Source organism: Bos grunniens, chromosome 4 (genome assembly GCF_055505025.1).
Source record: "Bos grunniens cultivar Pamir isolate PY7600 chromosome 4, Bosgru_T2T1.0, whole genome shotgun sequence".
NCBI classification, from domain to species: Eukaryota; Metazoa; Chordata; class Mammalia; order Artiodactyla; family Bovidae; genus Bos; species Bos grunniens.
The window spans coordinates 3,685,001-3,699,553 of NC_141168.1; the positions used below are offsets into that span (position 1 = coordinate 3,685,001).

The 14,553-nt window shown below is 41.8% G+C and overlaps 1 protein-coding gene across 6 annotated transcripts in view; it reads right to left on the reverse strand.

Annotated features, from left to right (window-relative positions):
* The window catches only part of DPP6 (dipeptidyl peptidase like 6), an 801,122-nt gene that overhangs the window by 371,322 nt on the left and 415,247 nt on the right, over window positions 1-14,553 (reverse strand). For all 6 annotated transcript variants that reach the window (XM_086394726.1, XM_086394729.1, XM_086394730.1 and 3 more), the window contains exon 2: window positions 13,622-13,736. In XM_086394726.1, the coding sequence (XP_086250852.1) occupies window positions 13,622-13,736 (115 nt within the window). The remainder of the gene's footprint in view (window positions 1-13,621; window positions 13,737-14,553) is intronic.

Sequence of the window (14,553 nt, forward strand, 5' to 3'; positions counted from 1 at the left end):
CCTGGCACCTGCCTTTTTCCTGCCTCATCCCTCTCAACCTTTGCTCCCATTTCCAACTAACCCACCACTTGATAAGGCAGCCTCTGAAAATGCAACAGTCATACATTTCCTGAACGTTTAAAAGGATATTGAAAAAAAAAAGAATCTGGATAAAGGAAAGTGATGGGGAAAAAAAGACTGATTAGATCTGAGGTTCTATAAATTATTGCTTAACCTATTTTCTGTGATTTTATTACCTCACCTAAAAGCACAGGTAATCAGGGATTTGGGGAATACGAAACATCAGCCCAAGAAAGTGCATATATCTATTATTCCTCCTTAAGCGATCAATGTTGCTGAACCAGGGTTTAAGGTGAGAGTTATGTCTCAAAGAGAAGGCAGGTGATTTAACTTCCTCCTCTTCAGTCCCCCGAGCTGCCTAGTTCATTGTGGACAACTTCTCTCTAGTTCTCTGGTTTTATTATTTCATCGATTTCTGTGCTCTGACCTATACGAGGAAACTCAGCTTAGACTCCTGAATTGCTACCTTTGGGTCCTGACCAGTCAGAGTCTTCCTTAAAATAGCACCTCCTGGATCAGCTAGCCCCTTTAACACATGGTCTCAAAGGCTCCCAAAATCCACGTGAAATTTACCAACAGGCTCTCCTCTAAGCCAAGCAGTAGACTCCAGAGAAAACCAGAGTGCCAGGATAAGACACACTCCTTTTCAGGGCTTACAGGCAACTGTGCCTTTAAAGTAGAATGCATAATGTGGCAACACTTTGAAAAGTGCCTCTTTATGGATAAATATGGAGGCACACCTGCCTTAACTTAGAGTCTTCATGCAAGTATGAATAATAAGCATCTACCGTCATCCTTGCGATAAGTGGCTCTTTAATGTAAGGATTCAATAAATAAGCAAGATTCACCTAACAATCCTTCTAGAACTAATGATGAAAAGTCAGAGGAGAGACTGTTAAGATTCTCCTAGGGACCCACTTCTCAAGACTCTGGAAGCTTGCAACTAACTGTAAGGTTAGTAGCAGTATAAATTAATTCTTTCTTTCATGAGAATCTGTCAGAACTCCCTCTTTTCAGATTTGTTTCAATTTAAAGAACGGTGCAAACTCACCATTCAAGTTCAAGGGATGCAGACCTCATTCCTCAAGTATTTCATAAACTGAGGAGTCTCATTACTTACTGTGGCAGGCACTAGGTTGCCTCCCCAAGAGCCACAGCCCTCTGTCAATTCAGCAGAGGTGAATTTCCATGAAATACATGCTCTCTCAACCCTTACAGCTAAGGGTGTTCATCTAATATCGTTATATGAACAAGCTGCCTCCTGGCTAGTTTTGGAAAAAGACAGAAATACATTAGGCAGGTTCCAATTTTCCCTTCCTTTTTGTGAGGGTATGAGATGAGATGCATGGTGCCACTGCAGCTACTTTGTCAACATGAAGAGGATAGCAGCAGAGAAACATGGTCTTTGAGCCACTGAATCATCCTGGGATGGCTAGGTCTGGACTTCTTGTTTGGGAAAACATGATAAACACCTACCATTTGAATGACAGTATTTTAGTTAGGTATTTTGTTCTGTATGGATAAAAGTACTCGAATGGATACCTACTAACATCTGAGCTTGGATAATTGCTCAAGATGATTCTAAGATGGTTAATGGCCTGACTAGATCCATGAGCTTCCTGAAATGTATCCACATTTTTATAAGCCTCTCCCCCTTCCAGTGGCAAGACCAACTGTTGTTCAGTGTCTAAGTCATGTCAGACTCTTGTGACCCCATGGACTGCAGCACTCCAGGCTTCCCTGTTCATCACTATCTCCCTGAGTGTGCTCAAACTCATGTCCAAAGAGTCAGTGATGCCATCCAACCATCTCATCCTCTGTTGCTCCCTTCTCCTCCTGCTCTCAATCTTTCCCAGCATCAGGGGAAATGATAAGATCATCTGTGGGTTTATCACAATAAAAGCAGTTAGGATGTATAAGTTGTTCCAGATTGTAGGAGCCATTAGAGTACAATCTGGAAGTCAGTGCCTCAGACCCTCCTAACACCCATCACACCCTGCCAGTGCTTCCAGGCCAGGCATCTGCTGTCCAGCAAACATGCTAGGCTCATTATGGTTCATGGTGACATTCCTTCTTGGATTTCCTCCCATTAACACAGGTATGTCTTTCAAAATCTTCATCCTCCAAAATATCTTCCACCCATGCTTCCTGTCCTCAGCGATTTCTCCTGTATTCTGGATTGTCATAACAGATACTATCTGTACCTCCCATTTATAGCACTCGGTCTTCCTTAGCACTGACACATTAACTGTAATCAGAAACAGCAGCAAGAAGAGGAGCAAAAATAGAGACACACACTACTCAGTTCATCAGCTGGCTGGTGGGTGTGCACAGAATCTACAGACACAACCACAGATGCCCTAGTGCAAACGAAGAACACCAGAGACCTATAAAGTACCCCACATGTCCCATGACAGGACACCTGGTCATAGTCATTGATAATAGGTGGATGATGACAGGCCTGGGACATGGGGGGCGAGTTTAACGTAGGAAGGAGAACAGAGAGAAAATGCCTATAAAAAACTGGCAGGAAACAATATTTCTACAAGAAAAACCCCAATAGGAAATAGTAAGGCAGATATCACTTGTTATGAAATGAACAAAAGTTATTAAATTACTGGTATTGTGCAATTTCCATAGGGATGATATGAGACCTCATGAAGAGAGAATCCATCATCAGTTGAAAACTGGGTACGAACAGGACTTAAAATATAACATTAAAACACATGTATGGCAAAACCAATATAATATTATAAAGGAATTAGCCTCCAATTAAAATAAATAAATTTAAATTAAAAAAAATAAAAGTAAAAGTAATATCAACAAGGAAAAAAAATAAAACGCATGAACACACTGAACAAAAGAACCAGGTATAAAAAATACACATTACACAATTACATGAATAATGTAAATGTAAAATATATGACATTATGCAAAATTATTTTATGACGTTAGAAATTAGGCTACCTTTGGGGACATGAATGATGGGAACGGGTGTGGGGTAGCTTTGGGGATACTGGCTGCATTCTGGTATTTTTGGATTTGGGTGCAGGCTATGTAGTCTGTTCAGTTTGAAAATTCATTAAACATTAGAATATTATATGCACATACATAATGTTTTTAAAACGTCTGTCCCAGAATTTTAAAAAGATAGGCTGAAACACTGGGTTACCACTTCACGCCAACTAGAAGGACCAATCAGAAAATCTGAGACGCTGACAACACCAAATGCTGGGGAGCGTGTGGAGCACCGGGAACTCTCATTCACTGCTGGTGGGGATCACCGTGCTGCACGTCCTCGGGAAGACGGCTTGGTGGTTTCCCACAGGACTACACACACTCATCAGACAGTCCACTGATCATGCTCCTTGGTAACGACCAAAGGAACTGAAAATTTATGTCCCACCCAGAACCTTCATGCAAATGTTCACAGCAGCTTTATTCATAACCATCAACACTTGGAAGCAATCAAGATGTTTTTCAGTGGGTAAATGGATCGAGAAACTGAGGTACAGCCAGACAATGGGATATTATTTAGTGCTGAAAAAGAAATAAGGCTTCCCTGGTGGCACAGTGGTAAGGAATCTGTCAGCCAATGCAGGAGAACAGGTTTGATCCCTAGTCCAGGAAGATCCCCTGGAGAAGGAAGTGGCAACCCACTCCAATATTGTTGCCTGGAGAAACTCATGGACAGAGGTGCCTGGCGGATTACTGCCCGTGGGGGCGGGGGTCTCAGAAGACTAGGACACAACTTAGCAACTGAAAAACAGCAACAAGAAAGAAATAAACTATCAAACGATGACAGTTCCTCCAGGAAGGAACCTTAAGTGTACACTGCTAAGTGAAAAGACGCCGATCTGAAAAAGGGTACATACTGTATGATCCAACTAGATGGCATTCTGGAAAAGACAAAACTACGGAGACGGTATCTTCTGTAGTTTTGGAAGGAATCCGCTTGTCAGTGCAGGAGACCTAAGAGACGTGGGTTCAATCCTTGGGTGGGAAGATCCCCTGGAGGAGGAAATGGCAACCCACTCCAGTATTACTGTCTGGAGAATCCCATGGACAAACGAGCCTGGCAGGCTACAGTCCACAGGGTTGCAAAGAGTCAGACATGACTGAAGTGACTTAGCACGCACACATGGAAACAGTAACAACAACAAAAGTCAGTGGTTTCCAGGCATTACAGGGGAAGGGAGAACGAATACACAGGGCACAGAGGACTTTTAGGGCAGTGGAACTGCCCCATGTGATACGGGAAAGGCCGATGCGTGCAATTATACATTTGCCCGATGCCACAGACCGTGCCACACTGAGGTGAACCTCACCGTCAACCATGGACTTTGAGTGACGACGACGTGTCAACGCAGGTTCATAAACCGTCAGAGGCACTGCCTGGGGAGGGATGTTCGTGATGGGCATAACCATGCATGTCTGGGCATGCAGAGGCTATCCCCTGGGTAACTCTACCTTCCTCCCACTGTTGCTGGAACCTAAAACTGCTTTTAAAAAGCCAAGTCTATTAAAATAATCCGTGGAAATTTTGTTACAGAACTTAGATAACTAGCAGTAGCAATTATTAAGTGGAAGGATTCTCTTATATGTAATTTTAACATATAATTTTCCCATATAAACCCATCTCCTCTTATTTTGACTGTGGTGCAATTTCAGAATGCTTGATGGCTTCTGACTTGGATGCCCTTACATTCTCTTATAGCAGAATCTAATTTATGAGCTGTATGCCAATTTGCTAGATTTCTCTCCCTCTCAGTAAAGCCTATTGGGTCCAATTGAACATCTTCTAAAAAAGATAAGCTGAGAGCTAGCAATGCACTTATAGACATTAGATATAAATCAGATAGTTATGAAATTTCCATTCAGTAAAAATCATCTCTACATTTTGTTCCCACCCAAAAGATTAATGAGTCTTATATTCTGATAACCTCTGCTTAGCCTTAAAAGTTTACCTTCAATAAGATTTCCAAATACCCAAGGCTTTTCGTTTTTTATACCACCTAAAGTATCCTAATGTTTTCCGTCACAAACCACTGTCCATCTTCTCTACAGAGAAAATCCATAAAAGTCAAATGTCAGGGATATTTTAATGCAAATATGATCCTGGTGGGTTTTTAAGCTCCTACAACCATAATTGTGGTACTAAAGATTATCAGAGTCCTTTTCATCAGAATACAAGAGTTATAGCTGCAAAAAAAGGCATATGCTGTGTGTGACCTATCGCAGACATATATTTAATATCTGAAAATAAAAAAGGTAACTTTGAGTCTATTATTCCAAAGAGAAATTAAGAAAAGAGCAGAGACTAGCAAGGGAGAAATGAATGACAGACTGAAAAGGACACATTCTCATCCGGTTAATCCCTTGGGAACTCAGATTGCCTTAAACACTTTTAATTTGATTTTTAAAACATAAATTGTGCATAACTGGTGATAATTAGGCTGCAGTACAGAACAAAGGTACTTCTCGCTCAGAAGTAAGAATCGCGACGAGGTTCTCTGAGAGCCTGAGGCACCAAAGGCGCACTCCATCACGACCCTTCCCAAGGATACTTCCCAAGTAGGAAAGGGACCCACATACTCAGAAATGTTTTCACCAAAAGACTGAATCCAAGGAGTTTGGAATGGATTTGAGGGTTAAGTAGAAAGTGGATACTGCACTCTGAGTTTCAACAAACCAAAAGACAAGACTGAAAAGAGGTAGCACTTGAAAAGATAATGGTTTAAATACATGATATGAGTTTCAAGTCAGTCTAGGAAGCAGCAGCAAGTCTGGAAGGGGTGCACTCAAGACTGTGCATGTAAGTCCAGGGTGTTATTACTCCTAGGAGTCTCTACTCTTCAAACCTAAACTTCCTCCCTCATAGGGGGAAAGCCACTCCTGCCGTGGCTTGTGGAGAAACCAGTAAGATACAGGGGGGTGTGCGGGCACTTTGGGGACTGTGGACAAGGTGATGGCCATGCTGTGTGTTAGGTCAAAGATTCAGTAATTCACAACACAACAGGTCTTTAAACAAAATTAAAGTGAAAGTTTCTCACTTGTATCTGACTCTTTGTGACCCCATGGACTAGAGCCCACCAGGCTCCTCTGTCCATGAAATTCTCGAGGCAAGAATACTGGAGTGTGTAGCCATTCCCTTCTCCAGGGGATCTTCCTGATCCAGGGATTGAACTCGAGTCTCGTGCAATGCAGGCAGATTCTTCACCATCTGAGCTACTGGGGAAGCCCCCAAGCCTCACCTGTAACTTCTATTTTATTTTTGCCTAATGATTATTCAGTCACTCGGGCACGTCCAAGTCTTTCTGACCCCATGGACTGCAGCACATCCCTGTCCTTCACCATCTCCTGAAGCTTGCTCAAACTCATGTCTATCGAGTTGGTAATGCCACCTAGCTATCTTGTCCTGTGTCGTCCCCTTCTCCTCCTGCCTTCAATCTTTCCCAACATCAGGGTTTTTTTCCAATGAGTTAGTTCTTCACATCAGGTGGGCAAAGTATTGGAGCTTCAGCATCAGTCCTTCCAATGAATATTGAGGGTTGATTTTCTTTAGGATTGACTGGTTTGATCTCTTTGCAGTCCAAGGGACTCTCAAGAGTCTTCTCCAATACCAGTTTAAAAGCATCAAATCTTTGGTGCTCAGCCTTCTTCATGGTCCAACTCTCACATCCCTACATGACTACTGTTAAAACCATAGCTTTGATTATATGGATCTCTGTTAGCAAAGTAATGTCTCTGCTTTTTAATATGCTATCTAGGTTTGTCATAGCTTTTCTTCAAAGGAAGAAGCATCTTTTAATTTCATGGTTGCAGTCACTGTCCGCAGTTATTTTGGAGCCCAAGAAAATAGAGTCTCTCACTGTTTCCATTGTTTCCACATCTATTTACCATGAAGTAATGGGACCAGGTGTCATGATCTGAGTTTTCTGAATGTTGAGTTTTAAGCCAGCTTTTTCACTCTCTTCTTTCACCTTCTTTAAGAAGCTCTTTAGTTTTTTGCTTTCTGCCATAAGGGTGGTGTCATCTGCATATCTGAGGTTATTGATATTTCTCATGGCAATCTTGATTCCAGCTTGTGCTTCATCCAGCCCAGCATTTCAGATGATGTACTCTGCATGTAAGTTAAATAAGCAGGGTGACAGTATACAGCCTTGACGTGCTCCTTCCCAATTTGGGACCAGTGTGTTGTTCCATGTCTGGCTGTAACTGTTGCCCCTTGACCTGCATCCAGGTCTCTCAGGAGGCAGGTCAGGTGGTCTAGTATGCCCATCTCTGTCATGGTGGGAAATTCACCGTGTGCACTTTCTGTCTTTCTCAGTGGATCTGTGCTGTCGTGGAGAATATGTGCATCTTCTCTGCCCACAGTGCAGCCAGCACTTAGCTCGATGCCGTCAGCCCCTCACAGGGATCCTTCATGTTTGATTGATGGAGAGACATTATTAGTCAATGTGATGGTCTGCATATAGGTGAACTTGAGAAGGCTCTGAATGATCTGACATCCTCTTGTGTCTGGCGCAATTTTGATGCTGTAACAAAAGCCACTGCTGCATTCAGGGAGAGTGATGCAGAAGCCGGTGATGGGCAGCACTCGCTATTGAACCAGCCCGTCCGACCATCCTAAATCCAGGACACACAGCCCTCCAGCAGCACAGCCTGGAGCCAGAAACACTACCTATGAAAGTCCAATAGAACCAAAGGGTGAGGCAGGCTCAGCCACCTGAGCCACTTTAACAGACGAATAAAAAAAATCCCACTCAAAGCCTTTCCTGGAACTCAGGGATTCATTAGAGCCTCCCCCTCATTGTGGTTGCCCCTGGCAACTGGCCATCAGCATTCAAACAGAGAGCAGTATGGCGTGTTCTGTGCTCTCTTATTTACTGCAGAAGAGATGCTGCTGTGATGGTTCCGGCTGCACAAGAACTGAATGTAAAAAGCTTTCAGGATTAGCAGCTGCATTTGAGAGGAGAGAGACTGAGGCATGACTTCTCGTACAGATGGGAAGACCCAGGGACAGCTCTCTGCCTGATGCTGAGTGGGCATCTGGAAGGCAATGTCTCGGGACTGACTTCATGTCCCGGCCATGAAGTTGTTCAGTCTCAGACATTTCCCACCCAGCCTGGTTGCCCTGGATCGCAGGTGTGAGGGGAGCCTCCAGCAGCCCTCTCATCTCCCTTCGAAGTGATGGATGCATGAGCCCTCGGATCCTGGGTGACAGGAATGCTCACGTTCCTTGGGGAGCGGGGGGAATGGGAGTTTGCACTACCCAGACCATTGCTGTTCCCTAACTCCCAAAGTGAGCGATGGACAATCATATCGTCAGATCTTCAATGGTTGCTGTATACACTACACTTGTGCTCAAAGAAAAGCAAAGGTAGGAACACATGCTTCACAATTTCTGAAGGAGATCTCATTTCCTTTTTATTAATTAAAAATAGTTGCCAAAGTCCCCAACTTTTATGAATTAATTTTTAATTAATATAAAATATCAGCAAAATTATAAAATAGAAGAGTATATGTCTTTACCAATTCCCTTCCCCAATCCCTCTCAAATCTACTCGTTTAGATTTCAACAGCTGAATGGATGTTTTCCTGTTCATCAGATGCTCTGTTTTGAATCGTGAGTCCAAGTGATCCAGGAACTCTGATCTCATCATAAACCTCACTCACAGAGCAAGCGACTCTTTTCACAACTGCCATTGAAACCTCTTCACCGTTAGGCAAGTGTTGTTGAAACTTCAGTATATAAACGGCCAGAATGAACCACTTTTAAAACAACTTTGCCACCACTGTTTAAACTAATACCCTAATTGAGATAAAATTCACATATCATGAACTTCACCTTTTTAATGTACACAGTTCAGTAATTTTTTAATGAGTTAAAGAACTCTGCACTCATCACCACTACTGAATTCCAGAGTATCTGTGTCACCTCCAAAAGAAGTCTCATTATGATGCACGGATGTAGGTTCATCAGTTGTATCAAATGCCCCAGTATGGGAGGGGATGTAGATAATGTGTGACCCGTGTATATGCTGGGGCAGGACATATATAGGGAATCTCTGTACCATAGCTTCAATTTTGCTGTGAATTTAAAACTGCTCTAAAAATACAATGTCTTTATAAAAGAAGCAATCTCATACCTATTAGCAGAGTCAGCAGACCCTGCGTCCTCTCCCCATTTCCAGTAAACACTAACCTACTCTTTATCTCTATGGATCTCCTGTTGTGGAATCACACAATATGTGGCACTTTATGTCCAACCTCTTTCACTTGTGCCCAGGTTTTAGCTATGCTGTAAGATGCATATGTATTTAATTTTTATAGCTGAATAACACTCCACTGTATGGATATACCACACTGTTTATCCATTCACCCGGTGAGGGGCATTTGGGTCACTTTCGGCTATTGGGAATGTCTCTATGGACATCTGTTCCTGGAGAAGGAAATGGCAACCCACTCCAGTATTGTTGCCTGGAAAATCCCACGGACAGAGAAGCCTGGTGGGATACAATCCATGGGGTCCCGAAGTCGGACAGAGCAACTTTCACTTTCACCACTTCACCTTGTTCAAAGAGGCTACGCAATTCTACATTCCTACTAGGACTGTATGAGGTTCTAGTTTCCCACATCCTCACCAATATTTGCTATTTCCCATTAAAATATATACATTATTTTGGATTTGAATTGAAGGGTATTATGCTAAGTGAATAAGTCAGAGACAGACAAACACTGTGCGATCTCTCTTATATGTGGAATCTAAAAAGCACAACAAACTAGTGAATATAACAAAAAAGAAGCAGACTCACAGATGAAACGAACTGGTGGCTACCCGTGGGCTGAGGGAGAGGTGGGCAACAAGGATGGGGTGTGACGCACGAGCTGCTGTGTGCACTGCAGGTTACAAGGGTTCACTGTAAACTTCGGGGAATATAGCAGTTTACTGAATGTATTGAAATGTATTGAAAATACAATTATTTTCAATAATTGTAAATGGACTGCAGCCTTTAAAAACAGTGCCAAAATACATATAAAATTATATATACACACATGTCCATCCTGCTGAGTATGAAGTGCTGCCTACTCTGTGTTCATGTGCATCTCCCTGACGGTTAATGATATACAGCATGTTTGCTCAGACTTATTGGCCATTTGTGTTTCTTTGGAGAAATGTCGTTTAAATCCTTTACCCATTTAAAAATGAACTGTTTGTCGCGTGATTTAAGCTAAAAGAACTCTTTGTATACTCTGAATACTAAATGTTTATTGAGTATATGATTTGCAAATATATTCTCCCATCCTGGGGGTTCTCTTTTCACCTTCCTCATACTGGCCTTTGAAACACAAAATATTTTTATGTTGATAAAAGTGTTATCTATTTTTTCCTTTGGTTGCTTGTGCTTTTGGTGTCATATCTGACAGTTTCCTAACAGACTGGTTCCAAATAGGAAAAGGAGTACGTCAGGGCTGTATATTGTCACCCTGCTTAATTAACATATATGCAGAGTACATCATGAGAAATGCTGGGCTGGAAGAAGCACAAGCTGGAATCAAGATTGCTGGGAGAAATATCAATAACCTCAGATATGCAGATGACACCACCCTTATGGCAGAAAGTGAAGAGGAACTAAAGAGCCTCTTGATGAAGTGAAAGAGGAGAGTGAAAAAGTTGGCTTAAAGCTCAACATTCACAAAACTAAGATCATGGCATCCAGTCCCATCACTTCATGGGAAATAGATGGGGAAACAGTGGAAATAGTGTCAGACTTTATTTTTTGGGGCTCCAAAATCACTGCAGATGGTGACTGCAGCCATGAAATTAAAAGACGCTTACTCCTTGGAAGGAAAGTTATGACCAACCTAGATAGCGTATTCAAAAGCAGAGACATTACTTTTTTACTAGACGAACAAAGGTCCGTCTAGCCAAGGCTATGGTTTTTCCAGTGGTCATGTATGGATGTGAGAGTTGGACTGTGAAGAAAGCTGAGTGCTGAAGAATTGATGCTTTTGAACTGTGGTGTTGGAGAAGACTCTTGAGAGTCCCTTGGACTGCAAGGAGATCCAACCAGTCCATCCTAAAGGAAATCAACCCTGAATGTTCATTGGAAGGACTGAAGCTGAAGCTCCAATACTTCGGCCACCTGATGCGAAGAGCCAACTCATCGGAAAAGACTCTGATGCTGGGAAAGATTGAGGGCAGGAGGAGAAGGGGACGACAGAGGATGAGATGGTTTGATGGCATCACTGACTCAATGGACATGAGTTTGAGCAAGCTCTGGGAGATGGTGAACGACAGGGAAGCCTGGAGAGCTTCAGTCCATGGGGTCACAAAGGGTCAGACATGACTGAGTGACTGAACAACAACAAAGATAGTATCACAATACTTTTACTGTGGTTTTAGGGTAAATTTTAATATCATAGATATAAGTGCGTTAACTGTTCTTTTTCAAGATTGTTTTGGCTGGTCTGAGAGCCTTGCATTTTCCTATCAAGTTTAGAATTGGCCTGTCAATTTTTGAAAAAAAAAGCCAGTTGGGATTCTGACATGGAGCATGTTGAATCTATGGATGATTCTGGGAAGTACTGCATGTTAACAATAGTAGATCCTCTAATCCATGAACATGGGATATCTTTCCATTTGTGAAGATCTTTCATTCCTTTCAATTACGTTTCATGGTTTTTCAGTGCACACGTCTTACATTTTTATTGTTAAATTGATTCCTTCCCTTTAAAAGTAATGTAAATGGAATCATTTCTAAATTTCATTTTGAATTGCTTATTACTAGTGTACAGGAATATAAATAATTTTTGTACAACTTTGCATCTTCCAATGTGGCTGAACTCATTTATTAGTTATGTTTTTTGTGTTTGTGGACTCTGTAAGATTTTTTATACACCAGTTCATGCCATCTATGAATAGAGATAGTTTTACTTCTTTCTAACCTGGATGTCTTTTCTTCCTCTTGTCAAGAATAACCTGATATTTAGCAGGATCACTGCTAACCATTTCAGTGTGAAGTACAATGTTAGCTGTGGGTTTTTTATAGATGCTCTTTTTCAGGTTAGGAAAGTTTCTTTCTACTCTTCATTTGTTCAGTGTTTTATAGAGAGGGGATTTTGAATTTTGTCAAACGCTTATTCTGTGCCTATTGAGATGATTATGCTGTGGTTTTTTTTTGTCTTTATTCTATAAATCTGAGTGTACTATGCTGATTTTTCATATGCTAAACAAAATTTTATTTCCTGGGATAAATCCCATTTGGTCATGGTATATAATCCTTTTTTGGTTTGGTAATTTGGTTCAACTTGTTAGTATTTTGTTATGATTTTTGCATCTATGTTCATAAGATTTATTGGTCTGTAGCTTTCTTGTGATATCTTTATTGAATTTTGGTTTCAGGGTATTGTTGTTCAGTTGCTCAGTTGTGTCTGACTCTTTGTGACCCCATGGACTGCAGCATACCAAGCTTCCCTGTCCTTGACAATCTCCTAGAGCTTGCTCAAACTTAGTCAGTAAGGAAATAGCAACTCACTCCAGTATTCTTGCCTGGAAAATCTCATGGATAGAGGAGCTTGGTGTGATATGGGGTTACAAAAAGTTGGACATGACTGAGTGACTAAACAATAACAGCAACAATAAATTAAACATACCTGAAAATTTGCCTGCAATTTTTGTACCTGTCAAAAAATGCATTTTTTCCATCATAAAGTCTAATACCTGTATAGTCTATTTATTGAGGACTGGAACATCTTTTTGTCCACACAAGTTGACACTTAATACAACAGAGGAGAATGGATAGTCACATAGTTTATATATGGCGATAATGTTTTCCTATCATGACCCTGTACGTTTAGCTTACGGGCAAAGGCTTTCTTCTTGTCCCAATCTCTCCACTCTCCTGCTACTAAGTTCTCACCTCTCCACAGAAGCCCAACTTCACACATGACTTTCTCGGTGAACTTTCTCATGAAGCATTTTATCTCTTTCTTCTCACCCTCTATACAACTTATATTTGAAACTTGCAATAATCCATGCCTATATATGTTTTTTTTTTCCTGTAGACTTTTGCTGACAATTTTTGTGAGTTTTTCTTCCCTGAGAGATTCCTAATTCTGTTTCATGCTTCCTTTATTTCATCAGTAGTATCTAATAATTAGTTTATCCTTAGCTCACACTTAGTATATGTTGTTTTAATAACTTTAATTCATCCCTGATAGAATACCCAAGAATACCATGAGACATATAAAATCATTATATTTATAAGGGCAAAGTCTTTGTTTAAGCTGATCAAATATAAATAAATATTTGTGAATTTTAATACATGCCAAGAATTTACCCTAGTCAGGAATTATCTAAACAAATTCATAGCATGTACAATGGATTTTTTTCATTGAATGCATATAACATCATTTTACCATATGGTGCAATGAGAATTAGAATCAAGGGAACATAAATTACACAGTAGGCAGTTACTTAGAAAAAAATCGCCAAGTAAAATCATGCCCTCTCTCCATTACAGCAACTTGCTTTTCCAGGAATAAACGTAAGTACCTGGTGTCAGCAGTATCACCGAGGTGACAATCAAGGAGCAGATGACCAGGATGACAAGCAGCGCGATGGCTATTCCTTTCCAGTTTCTTTGTGGAGGGTTACTTCCCACGAGCTCCTGAAACGACAGCACAAAAGAGAAAATCTGTGAGTCAAAAAAGGAACTAAAATAATCCAAGTAACCACACTTGAGTCAAATCAAGATCTCAGGTGTAGGCTTCCGTGGTGGCTTGGTGGTAAAGAATCTGCCTGCCAAGGCAGGAGACGCAAGGGACGGGGGTTGGATCCCTGCTCTGGGAAGATCCCGCATGCCTCGGAGCAACTAAGCCCCTGCACCACAGCTACTGAGCCTGTGCTCCAGGGCCCGGGAGCCACGACTACTGAGCCCACGCGCCGCGACTCCTGCAGTCTCACGCCTAGAGAGTCCATCCTCTGCACAAGGGCAGCCGCCGCGGAGGAACACGTGCACCGAAACTGGGGCGCGGTCCTCACTCTCGGCACCTAGAGAAAGGCCCGCGCAGCAAGGAGGACGCGACACGGGAGACAAAGGAAGAGCTCTAGGCACTCTCATCCCTGAAGCGGCCCTAAGTGCCTTTCTCTTCCTTCTGCCTCAGGGTCCAGAGGACCCAGGCTGCTTCCCTCATCTTATGGCAAAGCTTTATCTCAAGAAGAAGGTGACATTATGTTATGTTTACAGCCTTTTCTGTAACTTAACGCTTCTCCACCCAATACACTTGGGTCCACATTACCTGGTGACTGTGGAGTTTCTCATTGCAGTCAACCTATTACATTCCATCAGATCAAACCCAGGTACGATAAAACTTCCAGCCTCAACCTCTCATCTTTCTCTTCATTGACACCCACACTGTGAACTTCTATTTCAGCTGTGAAACTCAAACATTTATTTAGCACATACCAGGTGCCAGTATATGTGT